The sequence below is a fragment of the Carassius gibelio genome, chromosome B12, assembly GCF_023724105.1.
Source record: "Carassius gibelio isolate Cgi1373 ecotype wild population from Czech Republic chromosome B12, carGib1.2-hapl.c, whole genome shotgun sequence".
NCBI classification, from domain to species: Eukaryota; Metazoa; Chordata; class Actinopteri; order Cypriniformes; family Cyprinidae; genus Carassius; species Carassius gibelio.
In genome coordinates, this window is record NC_068407.1 from 1,757,643 (window position 1) to 1,770,634 (window position 12,992).

Consider the following 12,992-nt stretch of genomic DNA (forward strand, 5'->3'; position numbering starts at 1 on the left):
TCCATACTCTAGCTGTCAATTTTACATACTGCACCTTTAATATCTCAACTGTTTCTCCTAAACATCAATAGCATTAAATGTGTTTTGTTTAGTACAAATTTTGACTTTTACTTCAGATGTATCTCCAAATAAAATACCCAGAAAAGTCTTATTAATATCTATAATAATATATACTATTCTATAACTCTATGACATTATATTCAAATACCAATCAGTAAACTATGCATTCTGGGCCGGCAAACCTCTACACTATTTAAGATATTCAGCTCAGCTCATAATGTTTACATTCATCTGGAAAATCTGAGACATTTAAAGCCATACACACACTGAGGATTCATCTTTGCTGTGTGAATTGGGACAAACTGCTCCATTAAAGACATTAAGCTTTCTTAAATGGCTCACCGTTTTCTTCTCAATCAGAATATAGATTTGTTTTTTTATGTTAGACACAGAAATGCAGCTTTTCCCAGAGGTTACTGCGTCTAACCTACATCATTATTATAATTATGCTGGCTCTTGTGTTTCCTGTCAGCCCCTATGGACTCAGAAAGAAAACTATGTACCGAATAGTATACAAGTGCTACTGCTCTTACATTTCTGTAGTATGCATCATGTCGAAATTGTTGAAAATATTGTTGAAATAAATCTCGCCACTTTTGAAATAAAATTGTTCATTTGTAAATTTTGATTTCAAAATGTCTTTAAAAGATCAACATTGCACATGCATTAAGAACAGGCACATTTATACTGATCTTACTATTTTCTTTTTTTGCTATGTGCATACAATGCATAGTGTGTTATTTTTTTCTAAAATGTTCATATAAATCTGCTCATCACATTTCACCTTGGAAATAAAGATGTTGCATTTTCAGTAAAAAATGTCTTAAAAAGATCATGCATACTATATACAGTACATACTGCTCTTACAATTTTTGCAGTATGCATACTGTCCATATGTGTATTTTTAACTAAAACATTTCTATAAATGTTATCACATGGGATCTTGTAGAAAAAATCTTTTTAGTAAAACAGAAATCTTAAAAAACAATCTTAAATGCGTACTATATAAGGGCTGCACTCACATACGATTTATCGTGCAGCCCTATACTATACACTGTATGTTTTTCGATACTACTACTCTTACTTTTTTTGCAGAATGCACACTGTGCAAAGTGTGTAATTTTCTTCACTTGGCACAAAAATCTAAAATATTTAGGTATCATTTTTAGTAAAACTTTACTATTAAAATATAAATATTGCATGCATAAAGAAAATATATGCATACCACATGCATATTATTTAAGCATACTATCTGTGTAAAATAATTTAAACTAAAACATTTCTATAAATTTCTGTTCATCTTATGGTACCTTTGGTACCTATTTTTATTTATTTATTAGAAAATGTCTTAAAGATATCAATATTAATGGCGAAAGAATGTATTGATACAAAACACTGTATATATGTTCAGGGTAGTATACTACTAAACTGCTCTTGGGCCAGTTGTGGCTTAATGGTTAGATAATCTAACTTGTATCCCAAAGGTCACAGGTTTGAGTCTTGGTACCAGCAGGGATTGTTGGAGGGGGGAATGAATGTCCAGCATTTGGTTTTGGCTGGTTTGGTTTGATTAAATGCAGAGCACAAATTCCAAGTTTGGTTCACCATACGTCTTAAAAAGCATACTGTGTAAGCAATTTATGCATACTATACTAGTATGCATACTGCAGAAATATAGTAGTATGTCATTCTGAACTCAACGAGTAGAACAAGCTGTGCCCCCTGCAGACGGATGATGAATCTGAGGAAAAGTCTGCGGTGTTCTCGTTAGGAGGAAGACTGATATGAAGTATAAATAAACATGTAAAGGCAGACTGGTGTCTGTTGGGTTCATCCTCTGATGTTGGGACACGTCAACATTTTTCTGCTGATAATAACGAATATCTTCATCGTTAGAGGAGAGAGAGAGAGAAGGAAAAGAGAAATGAAAGCTTGTATGACTCACACAATCAAAACAGCCCTATCCTGCTCTGTACGTCTATTTCATGTTTCTTCCCAGCCATTATTTTCCTGTGATCAATTTTGTATTTGTTTCTAATTTTAAGTGCGTAATTTGCTGTTTTGTTCTCGGTGCTTTGGGCCGTGACTCATGCCTCAGCATGGCTTACTCTCTGTATTTACGGAGGGATTTCCTAATTAAAGCTGTCAAATGTTTCAGATGCTTAGAGCAAACAAATAAGAAAGGCACAGGAGAACAATTAAAGGAATAATTCACCCTGAAATAAGACTTCTGTCAGCATTTACTTCCCGCATGTCATTTCAAACCCTTCTGATGCTATTTCTGCTCTTGGAGATGTTAAGCTGTATGTTCATGATGCTCTTTGAAGATCAAAAGTCAACAAAAGTATCATATTATCACTTTTACAACTCTCAAATCTTGGAATAAATATATATTACAGGGATGTATATATAAAATATGTGTATCTGTATACTTAAAATTTTCTGCATATAATATATGTGTGTGTTTGTATTTTTTCTCATTTCTTTGCATATGTACAAGCCTGATTGGAATATATGCATAAAACTGATATTTAGCTTTATTTACGGCACATATTGCATCCCAAACACTTTGTTGATGCTGTTGTCCTCTTACACAGTAAAAATTTTTTTTCAAAGTTGTAAATAGGATTATTGGAGTATGTTTCTATAAGAAACACTTTATAAGTTCTCTAAATAACACTTTACTTAAACTCTTTATATAATGCAATATAAAAGTAGTTTAACGCATTAATGATGCCTTATAATGCAACATAAATTGCATTACATCTCGCGAATAATTGTAACCACAGTTAATACATTAATACAATACATAACACTTTTTGATTCATTGTTACAGTATGCATTTTATATATTGGTTGTAATTATTTACAACAAGATAATTATAATGTATTACAACACACATTATGAATAATTATAATGCATTACACCCTTTAATAAGCCTTTATAATGCATTACACATAAAGGCTTTAAGTGTTACCAAAAATACTATTTAAATCTTTCTACTTGCATTTTTTTTTACATCTAACTCAGTGTGTAACTTGCTGTTTCTTCCTAATTATTAGTAGTATTTACAAGCAATTTCAGTATGAAAATAGTTTAAAAGTATATCTTTTTCAAGTTAAGTGTTAAGTAGACTTAAAACAACAACAAACTTTATTAGTGATGGAAGTGGCTCCACAACTAAAGGACAGCTGAATTTAATAAAATAACTTTGACTAACATTTGATATTGTTATAATTATTTATGATGGAGTTTCATAGTTGATTGGGTGTTGCACAAGATAATAATGCATAAATACATTTAGAATGCCAAAATTAAATGAAGAATATATTTTTAATGCGACTTTCACAAAACAAAAATAATTCTGCTAGTTTTAGCAATAATAATAATAGTGCTTGGCTTAGCAAACACCAATAAAAAGCTGCAAAATCTGTCTTTCTGCTGGATGTGTTTCTGGGTAATGATGATGAAGTGCTTGAGTTCTATTCTTCAGGCTAAGAGAGCGAGAGAGAGAGGTGTTTAATGTGACAGGGTCCGCACTAAACCAACAGGCCTCTGATATATACACTGATGAATGGTAAACAGCCTCTTCACCCGGCTGCGGGGCAAGAAAGCGCTTACACTAGGAGAATAAATCATTCATTTCTCATAAAGGCATATACTGTACTGTATCTGTGGGCTAACAATGAAAGCACATTTCTGAAACATTTATACCGAAGCTTCAGATGAACACAAAGGATGCAGGAGCTTCTTTTAATGTTGTTTTAGTCAAATTCTTAAAACATTAACTGCAGGCTACAAAACACAACGGGAAATGAACAAAGAAGTGGAAGCATTGCATGCATAGATGGCATCTAAAAGACTCATTCTGGAAATGTTTTGCATAGTGTAATGATTCAAAAGACAGTCTTTGTCCCACAGAGCAGCTTTAATTGCAAGCATCTGGGGATGGTTTGTGTGCAAAGCATCATACTTTCACAGAAACAACAATTAACCTCAAACAGAGTGATAATTTCTCTGGAAAAGCAGGAATTAAGTGATGTCGGTGGCTATGAGAGAGTATCCCAGGGCAATTTTTTTCTAATTGGTCCCTATAATCAAATTTTCAGCATTTGCCACAGTCTGCAGCTATTTATGACAGTGAAAATTGTCTCGTTAAGAGCATTAGAGGATTCATAATGTATTATGCTGTGCTGTTAATTTTGTTTTCCATATTTTGATTAAAAATCTTTTTTATCATTAGAAATGGAACGACGCAGTGTAAAACAGGTTAGTTTGTCTGTTAGACCCTGGTTAAAATAGATGTTATAAGAAATCGACCGAAAATAACTTTACATTAGTTCCATTATGGTTCAATCAAAATGCAAGAAACCTGGACCGCTCCATCACAGCAGGCCATCATAAAGTGACTTAAGGATCTCTGTTTAGATTCAGCTTTTATACATGCGTGTATAGGCTATAGACATACACACACGTGATAATGTGAATTAATGTGAAAATGTATCATGGTTCCAATAAAAAAAATATGAAACAGCATGTTTTCAACAATTATAATAACCAGACATTTTCATGAGCAGCAAATCAGCACAGAATGATTTCTGAAAGAAAATGTGACACTGAAGCCTGGAGTAATGATGCCAAAAATTTAGTTAATTACATTTTACAATATATTCAGACAGAAAACAGGTATATATTTCTCTTAATATTACAGTTTTTCCTGTATTTTTGAACAAATAAATGTAGACTTTGATGAGCAGAAGAGACTTAAAGAAAAAAGCTTACCAAATTCCAACCCCAATATTTTGAACAGTATATTTGTGTCTTTTTTTCATTTATTTTATTTTTGTTTGCATAGTTTGACAATATTAGAGCTTGATGCACTAAATATTCCTTTTACAATTTATTTAATTAAAAATTGCGGGAAAGAGGCACAGTAAAAGGACAGTCGTATTTTGGGTGAACATACTTAAAGTGTTTACTTTGAAACACACATTGTGATGATTAATATTTTCATAGATTTTTACAGATTGGAAATATGTTGGGAACACGTATATTAAGATAGAAAACATGTATGTTTCTTAATATTACAGTTTTTCCTGTATTTTTGAACAAATAAATGCAGCCCTTGGTGAGCAGAAGAGACTTAAAGAAAAGCTTACCAATTCAAACTTACCTTTGAAACACATGATGATTAATATTTTCATTTTTACAGATTGGGAATCTGTTAGGAACACGTGAATAAATAAAGTTTGAAAATACATTAGACATTTTTAATGTGACATTCATATAACTAATAGGCTAGTAATAAATAATAATACGTTTTAAAAAATAAAATAAAATACAAATCTACTCCTGGAACAAAGAGGAGTCTGGTTTTGAAGAAAATTATACCAAGTCACCCCACTTGTAGTGCTTTTACTTTCCACTGGTATTTTGGCTGAAATTGCAGTTACCGTGGTATATTTGTGAGGGACTGACTGGTCGTCCGGTGACGCTGGTGTCCCACATGAAAAAAGTTTCTCATATATCTCCCCCTCGCGGTTCATGAGTTCAGTGATGGTGGTGAAAAAAATGGCGGCTAGATGAGTCTCTCCACTCCTACAGAGAGAAGAAAAAGTGTTTGAGAAAACTCTGGATATATCTTTGGAATATCGACAGCAACACTCCCGGGCGTCTCGCATCACCTTCATCAGTGAGGATGTCACGCTGGGTGCCCACGAAGAAGGAGAAGTATGGAGTCGGTGAGTACAGAACAACCAAACTTCTTCATGTCCCATTACAAAAGTTTTGGGAGAAATTGTGATTGGAGTTTCTCTGTGTTCCCGGCTGGTTTGGGTTATTGAAGGAGGACTGTGCTGAAGTGTTTTTTTATGATTGCGTGTCAGTGTAATCTTCTGAGTTTTTTTTTATTTATTTATTTTTTGGTGGAGATTGTCAAAGACGCGCCTAGCTCCAGTGTTTCCTGCCCGGCGGCCTGAATGAAGCTCATGGATACATTGTTGCTCATTGTTAATCGCGCGCTGATACTTTGTAACAACTTTTCACGCTGATACGTTCTAAAGTTTCGCTTTTGTTGTGTTTGGCGCGGAATATTGTGAACGCGCTTCATTCTAACAGTCTCCGCTGCTGCTTTCAGTCGCCAGATTGTTTAGTTTATATCACAGCGTTCCCACTGTCACGGATAACATGATGTTAAGATATTTAAACACCGACTTTCATTCACACTATTTCTGTAGTGAATATACATGGCCTTAAATAGGATACATAGTGAACTGAAGTGCTTTAATAAATCCGTATCTCACCCGAATGACTGGGAAGCTCATGCAAATTTATTGGTCAAAAGGCGTCGGAAGCCTGGGGTAAACAAACTCGTTTTATTGGGCTACTATATACTATCTGTTCCTATCTGGGGAGGTTTAGAGACCGGTTATTATTTGTATTTATTTTTTGCGCAAATTTGTATGTGTAAAATAATTTGTATTTCGTGCCTATATCGCATCCAACTCTCTGAAATACTTCATTCTGATTGGTTGGCATTATTTCAGTCATGTCTTACATTTTTTCGCATGTTCCTTATGACTTACTGTAAACATCAGAAAGTAGCAAAACGACTGTGTTCTTATACAATGTGGCCAAGTAGGTATAGAACTAGATGTTACTCCGACACATCAGCTGTAAAGGAAAGTTGGACAGTATTTTCCAGGCATTTCCTCCTCCTCGTATGTAATGATAGACTGGAATGTTTTCATGGTATTCATTGTGTGCTGCCTCATTCCTCAGGCTGTGATTGACAGCTCCGAGTTGACATGGCATGATTAGGCATGAAATATTGTGCTGGATGGGGTGGAGGCTTGTCCTTGTTTTCCATGGGATAAAAAAAACAAACTAAAAAAGGTAATTACAAATTTTTATCTCACAATTCTGAATCAACTCAGAATTTGCAAGATTCTGCAAAATGCAAGAATTTTCTTTAAAATTAATTTCCTGCCCGAAATGGGCTTTCACAGGCTGATGCATTTTTTTTTTTATGTTTCCTTGAACAACTATTGTAGTATGTTTATATAGATATGTATATATCTAAAGTTAACTTGGAAAGTCTTTGGGAAGGTTTGTCTTTTTTAAGGTTTATGGATGATTTAAGGATATAAAAGAATCTTAGTTCCACCTCAACTGGAGAAGAACTTTATGGGTTGGATTAAATAGAGGATCAGTAGGACCTTTTATTAGCCGCGTTTCCACCGCAGGAACTTTACCCAGGAACTAGGGACTTGGTCCGGTACTTGGTGTGTTTCCACCGCAGGAACCAGGAACTAAATAAAAGTTCCGGGTAAAAAAATGCCCCCCAGAAAGTCCCTGCTGGCGAGGTGGTACTTTTTTAAAGTTCAGGAACTTTCGGGGGCGGGACTTTGGCGCTAAACATGCTGATTGGTTGAGTTGACGCAGCATTGGTTGAGTTCAACCATCATTTATTCAGATCAACATTTTCAAAATATTACTGTTATTGTGTCATGAAATGTAATTTTAAAAGTATTTCAGGCGAGAATGTAGTTGTTTGAAACTCAAATCTGTTGTTTATTTATAAAGACAGCGCCTATTTAAAAATGTGTTTCGCCGATCTCGTAGACGGTGAGCTCCACTCAATCAGCGGGAGCTCAGTCCTCATGTATCCGCAGAGAGCAGCCTCATCTCGGATAGATCTTCTGATATGTGCCGCTGGCTCTGATGTGTCTTTAGTGGTTAAACATAAAATATAATTCAGCTGCGGGGTAAATCTAACAGGTTTTCTTTGGTCTGTATTCAATTTATCTATATGTTAAAATGAAAATAAAAAGGCAAGTCTATATAATATTTCTTTCATTGTAATGGCTGTATATAACGTTACACTTATCCCTGAACTAAGTACATTTCTACAGCTGTTATTATGTTTAAATGAAAATGAAAGGAGGCAGTGGTATTTTATATCCTATTTCGTTTTATTGTAAATATACTGAGGGGAAAATTGCAGTAGCCAAAGCGATCTGAGTTCACGCAGCATTGGTTGAATTCAACCACCATTTATTCGGATAATTTTCAAATATTACTGTTATTGTGTCATGAAATGTAATTTTAAAAGTATTTCAGGCGAGAATGTAGTTGTTTGAAACTCAAATCTGTTGTTTATTTATAAAGACAGCGCCTATTTAAAAATGTGTTTCGCCGATCTCGTAGACGGTGAGCTCCACTCAATCAGCGGGAGCTCAGTCCTCATGTATCCGCAGAGAGCAGCCTCTCCTGGGATAGACCTTCTGATATGTGCCGCTGGCTCTGATGTGTCTTTAGTGGTTAAACATAAAATATAATTCAGCTGCGGGGTAAATCTAACAGGTTTTCTTTGGTCTGTATTCAATTTATCTATATGTTAAAATGAAAATAAAAAGGCAAATCTATATAATATTTCTTTCATTGTAATGGCTGTATATAACGTTACACTTATCCCTGAACTAAGTACATTTCTACAGCTGTTATTATGTTTAAATGAAAATGAAAGGAGGCAGTGGTATTTTATATCCTATTTCGTTTTATTGTAAATATACTGAGGGGAAAATTGCAGTAGCCAAAGCGATCTGAGTTCACGCAGCATTGGTTGAATTCAACCACCATTTATTCGGATAATTTTCAAATATTACTGTTATTGTGTCATGAAATGTAATTTTAAAAGTATTTCAGGCGAGAATGTAGTTGTTTGAAACTCAAATCTGTTGTTTATTTATAAAGACAGCGCCTATTTAAAAATGTGTTTCGCCGATCTCGTAGACGGTGAGCTCCACTCAATCAGCGGGAGCTCAGTCCTCATGTATCCGCAGAGAGCAGCCTCTCCTGGGATAGACCTTCTGATATGTGCCGCTGGCTCTGATGTGTCTTTAGTGGTTAAACATAACATATAATTCAGCTGCGGGGTAAATCTAACAGGTTTTCTTTGGTCTGTAATCTGTATTCAATTTATCTATATGTTAAAATGAAAATAAAAAAGGCAAATTTATATAATATTTCGTTTCATTGTAATGGCTGCATATACACATTTCCCTGAACTAAGTACATTTCTGCAGCTGTTATTATGCTTAAATGAAAACCAAAGGAGGCAGTGGTATTTGATATCATATTTCGTTTTATTGTAAATATACAGTAAGGAAAATTGCAGTAGCCATGACGAGCAGACTGAAGTTATCAAGTACGCTGCTGTTTATAGATTTACCGGACTTGCGTCATCGCGGATATCACACTCCTGAGACGAATGCACAAAGTCTGAACCAACTACCGAGGATGCACGTCCAAAATCAGCGTACTTTAAAAAAAAAAAAAATTATCAGCGGTACTTTGTATTGAGAAACGCGCGCAGACCTACGTCACCAGTCTATTTGCCTAATCTACCCGGTACTTTACACCGCGGTGGAAACGCAGAAAGCAACAGGTCTGGGGGGGAAAAAGTTCCTGGGAAAAAAAGTTCCTGGTACAAATGTTCCGGGTAATTTCGGTGGAAACGCGGCAATTGGCAGCAAACTCTTTCTCTGTCACATAATTCTGGTTTTATCTGCTCTCCTTGATGAACTCAAAATATCTCCAGCATTCATGTTGGATAACGTGTTGTGCTTGCAGGAGGAGAGAAGCTCTTTGAAATATTGTGGTTAACACATTGTGTTTGTGAGTGAAAGGTTGCTCTCTGAATGCTGTCTATCTGTTTGTGTTGCTCAGTACTTCCACTCTGAGCTCAAAGCTAGTCAAAATGTCTAGTCTTTGATGTGTGCGTGTGTGTGTGTGTGTGTGTGTGTATTTTTACCTAGAGGGCGGTTGAATTTTTCTCTGTAATATTGAACTAGTTTTGCCTCAGTGTTGGTGTAATCTAAATTCTCAAGTGCACTAGACTGAGGTGAAGCCTTTTCTGACTATGGCAGGTAAAAGAGGAACATGTTGAAGCACATTTTTGTGTGCTGCTTCCTTGATAGTCTAGCTGTTGAAAGTGGAATTATTTTTTGACTGTTTCCAGATTAAATATGCCATAAACAACCTAAATTCAGGTGAAACATTTTTACACTTTTTTTGCTGTTTATATGTAAATTGATTATACAGTGATCAAATGTACTGTATTTTCGTTTAAAATTGTTAATAAAAGGTTATTGTAATATGTTTTATAAGAAAATGTTTAATTTGATGTTTTTCATGCAATGTCTTTGTAATTAATTGTGAAATTTACTAGCAATTTCTTGAGTGAAAATAGTTTCTACTCTAATTTTTGGTGAGTGATGCAAGTATCTGAGTTTAAGTGCTCCGAGGTGACCCATTTAAGATGCATGTTAATACTGTGTGAACACTGAATCATTTCCACCTGCATCTTCTGAGCAGGTCACCTGAAATTCATGCATGTTAAAACGGGTCCTAAGAGGCATGTGATGAGGGGACTTTGGTCTGACATGAATGTCTAGTCTGGATCAAAGATTTCTTCAGCAAGACCCCTAATATCAGTCCTAACTCTCACTCAAAGACATTTCATTGATGCTGAATCAAATAACTTCAACTGGAATGGAGACGGTGACTCTGAGTTGATTAAACCTAGTGTTGGGTTTATAGTTCAAATCAAACTAGCTGCAGTTAATGTTAATTGTTCATATGTTCTTAGTTCTGCATTCATCATGCTCAAACACAAACCTTGTGAAAGTTTAGAGTTGGATCTGTCAGTTTATGTTTTCGTCAGTAATGGGTTAATTTTCACATCCTCTTTTTTTTGGATCCTCCGCACACCTCTGTCTCTCTGCATGAGTAAGTCTAGTGGTATTTGAGGAAGTGTTCTCTGAAAGAGGTGCGCTGCTTATGCACTGCCGTCCCATAAGAGTTTCCAAAGTAGCTTTATTAGGCTTTGTGTGTGTAGTGTGTTCCATTCATTCAGGCCTGGAGCAGAAACGCAGTGAAGTTTGCATTGAGAGCTCTGCAAAGGCTGGCTGAGAGGCATTGTGGTGATGCGTGAACAATAAAATTACTATTTACTACAAAAAACTTCTTAGATGTGCATGCATTCATACTTAAATATTCACTCATGTTCATAATCCGCTTATTTTTGATCTGCAATCTGTCAAGTCATTTATAGCAATGTCTTTTTTTATTAGAGGAACCATAATTTCAGACAAAAAACTTTTTTTTTTTTTTTTTTTTTTTTTACCATATGATGGTAATTTAAAACCAGTTAAGCAGTAACTTGTTTCCTCAGGTTTATGTTATACCTGGCATCTTTTTGCATAACTGAAGCATCATTTTATGATGTGCTTGCTAAGGAATTAATGCTTGTGTTAATTTGGATGATCACTTACCTTTCTGATTAAAGGCGTGGAAGTACATATTTGTTGAGAGATTTAACGAGAACCAGCCATTTGGTTTTGCATCCAGTTCCTCTTATTAAAGGTGCCAGCTCTGCACTTCCATAAGAAGTCTGGCACATGCTGAAATTCAGTTTTTCAGTGTTTTTGTGTTTGTGAGTTGTCTCTGATCTGGAGCTGGTTTCCATCAGGCGAGAGGCTCAGCTGAACTTCCTGCATCCTGTAAATATTCTGGCATTTCACAGACATGCTTGGAATATTTGCATGGCGCACCAAAAAATGAGCTGCCTCAGTCACCCAGAGGCCATATAAACAGTGACGGGCACGTAAAGGGACGTGTCCTTTCTTTAGCAATAGTTAAACGATAGATAGTTTACCATAATGAAAATTAGTTCATCATTATAGGTCATCCAAGACATCCAAGGAGTTTGTTTCCTCATCAGATTTGGAGAAATGTTGTTTTCACTTGCTCACCAATGGGTGCTCTGTAGTGAATGGGTGCCGCAAGCATGAGAGTCCAAACATCTGATAAAAACTGTAATCCACAAGTATCGTCTTATAAAGCAAAAAGCTGTGTTTATTACAAATAAATCCATCATTAAGACATTTATCAACTTCAAACCAGTCCTAAAATACAAGTCATCTATCCATAATACTGCTTTTGCCAGTGAAAAAGCTGTCTTGTCTGAATCAGGATAGAAATCTGCACAGATCAAGCAGCGTTTACAAGCCAAAATAGGTATGAACAAATATGAGGGTGGATTTCGATGTGAGAGGATCACTTTTACCGTTTTCTAATCCATTCAACCGTTCTCCGGGTCTGGCAGTAGCACTTTTAGCTTAGCTTAGCATAGATCATTGACTCTGATTAGACCGTTAGCATCTCGCTCAAAAATGGCCAAAGAGTTTCTATATTTTTCCTATTTAAAACTTGACTCTTCAGTAGTTACATCGTGTACTAGGGCAGAAAGAAAAATAAAAGTTGTTTTTTTGCCGATATGGCTAGGAACTATACTCTCATTGATTGGAGTGGTGTGGATTATTTGTGGATTATTGTGATGTTTTTATCAGCTGTTTGGACTCTCGTTCTGACGGCACCCATTCACTGCAGATAATCCATTGGTGAGCAAGTGATGAATTTATTGCCTGATGGTAAATACATTTTGAGCAAATGTAAATTTTGGGGCGAACTTTAGCATTTAAAAGCTCTGCATTGTAACAAGCACAGTCTTTTCCAACATTTAAAAATTGACTAATTTTTACCCAGCTTTTCTTTTTGTTCGTTGTTTTGTTCTATCTCTTTCATTCTTTCTGTAATCACTATAGATCTGTCACCCAGCATAATAACACATTGTCTGACTGGTGACATTCTCAGATTTGTAGATTTATTCTTCATGCTGCTTGTCTTCTCATAACAATGTTGAAGACAGAAGCATGCAAATGTCATATCAGTTTCCCCATATTTGCAGTCGCGATCAAACGGGTGTTTGGAGTTTGACACTGCTCATTGTGTGCATGTGAAACGTGCCGAGCTGCAGGGAGACGCCATCGTTGTTCTCCTGTCCTTCATTTCTGTCACGTTACCATCAC

General features: G+C 35.6%; 1 protein-coding gene across 2 annotated transcripts in view; it reads left to right on the forward strand.

Annotated features, from left to right (window-relative positions):
- The first annotated feature begins 5,594 nt into the window (after positions 1-5,594).
- Positions 5,595-12,992, forward strand: part of LOC127968800 (dedicator of cytokinesis protein 1) — a 197,216-nt gene continuing 189,818 nt past the window's right edge. Inside the window, exon 1 of one of the 2 annotated variants that reach the window (XM_052570141.1) lies at positions 5,595-5,801. In XM_052570141.1, coding sequence (XP_052426101.1) covers positions 5,759-5,801 — 43 coding nt within the window. In that variant the 5' untranslated portion in view covers positions 5,595-5,758. The remainder of the gene's footprint in view (positions 5,802-12,992) is intronic. The other variant, XM_052570140.1, reaches the window with a different exon arrangement.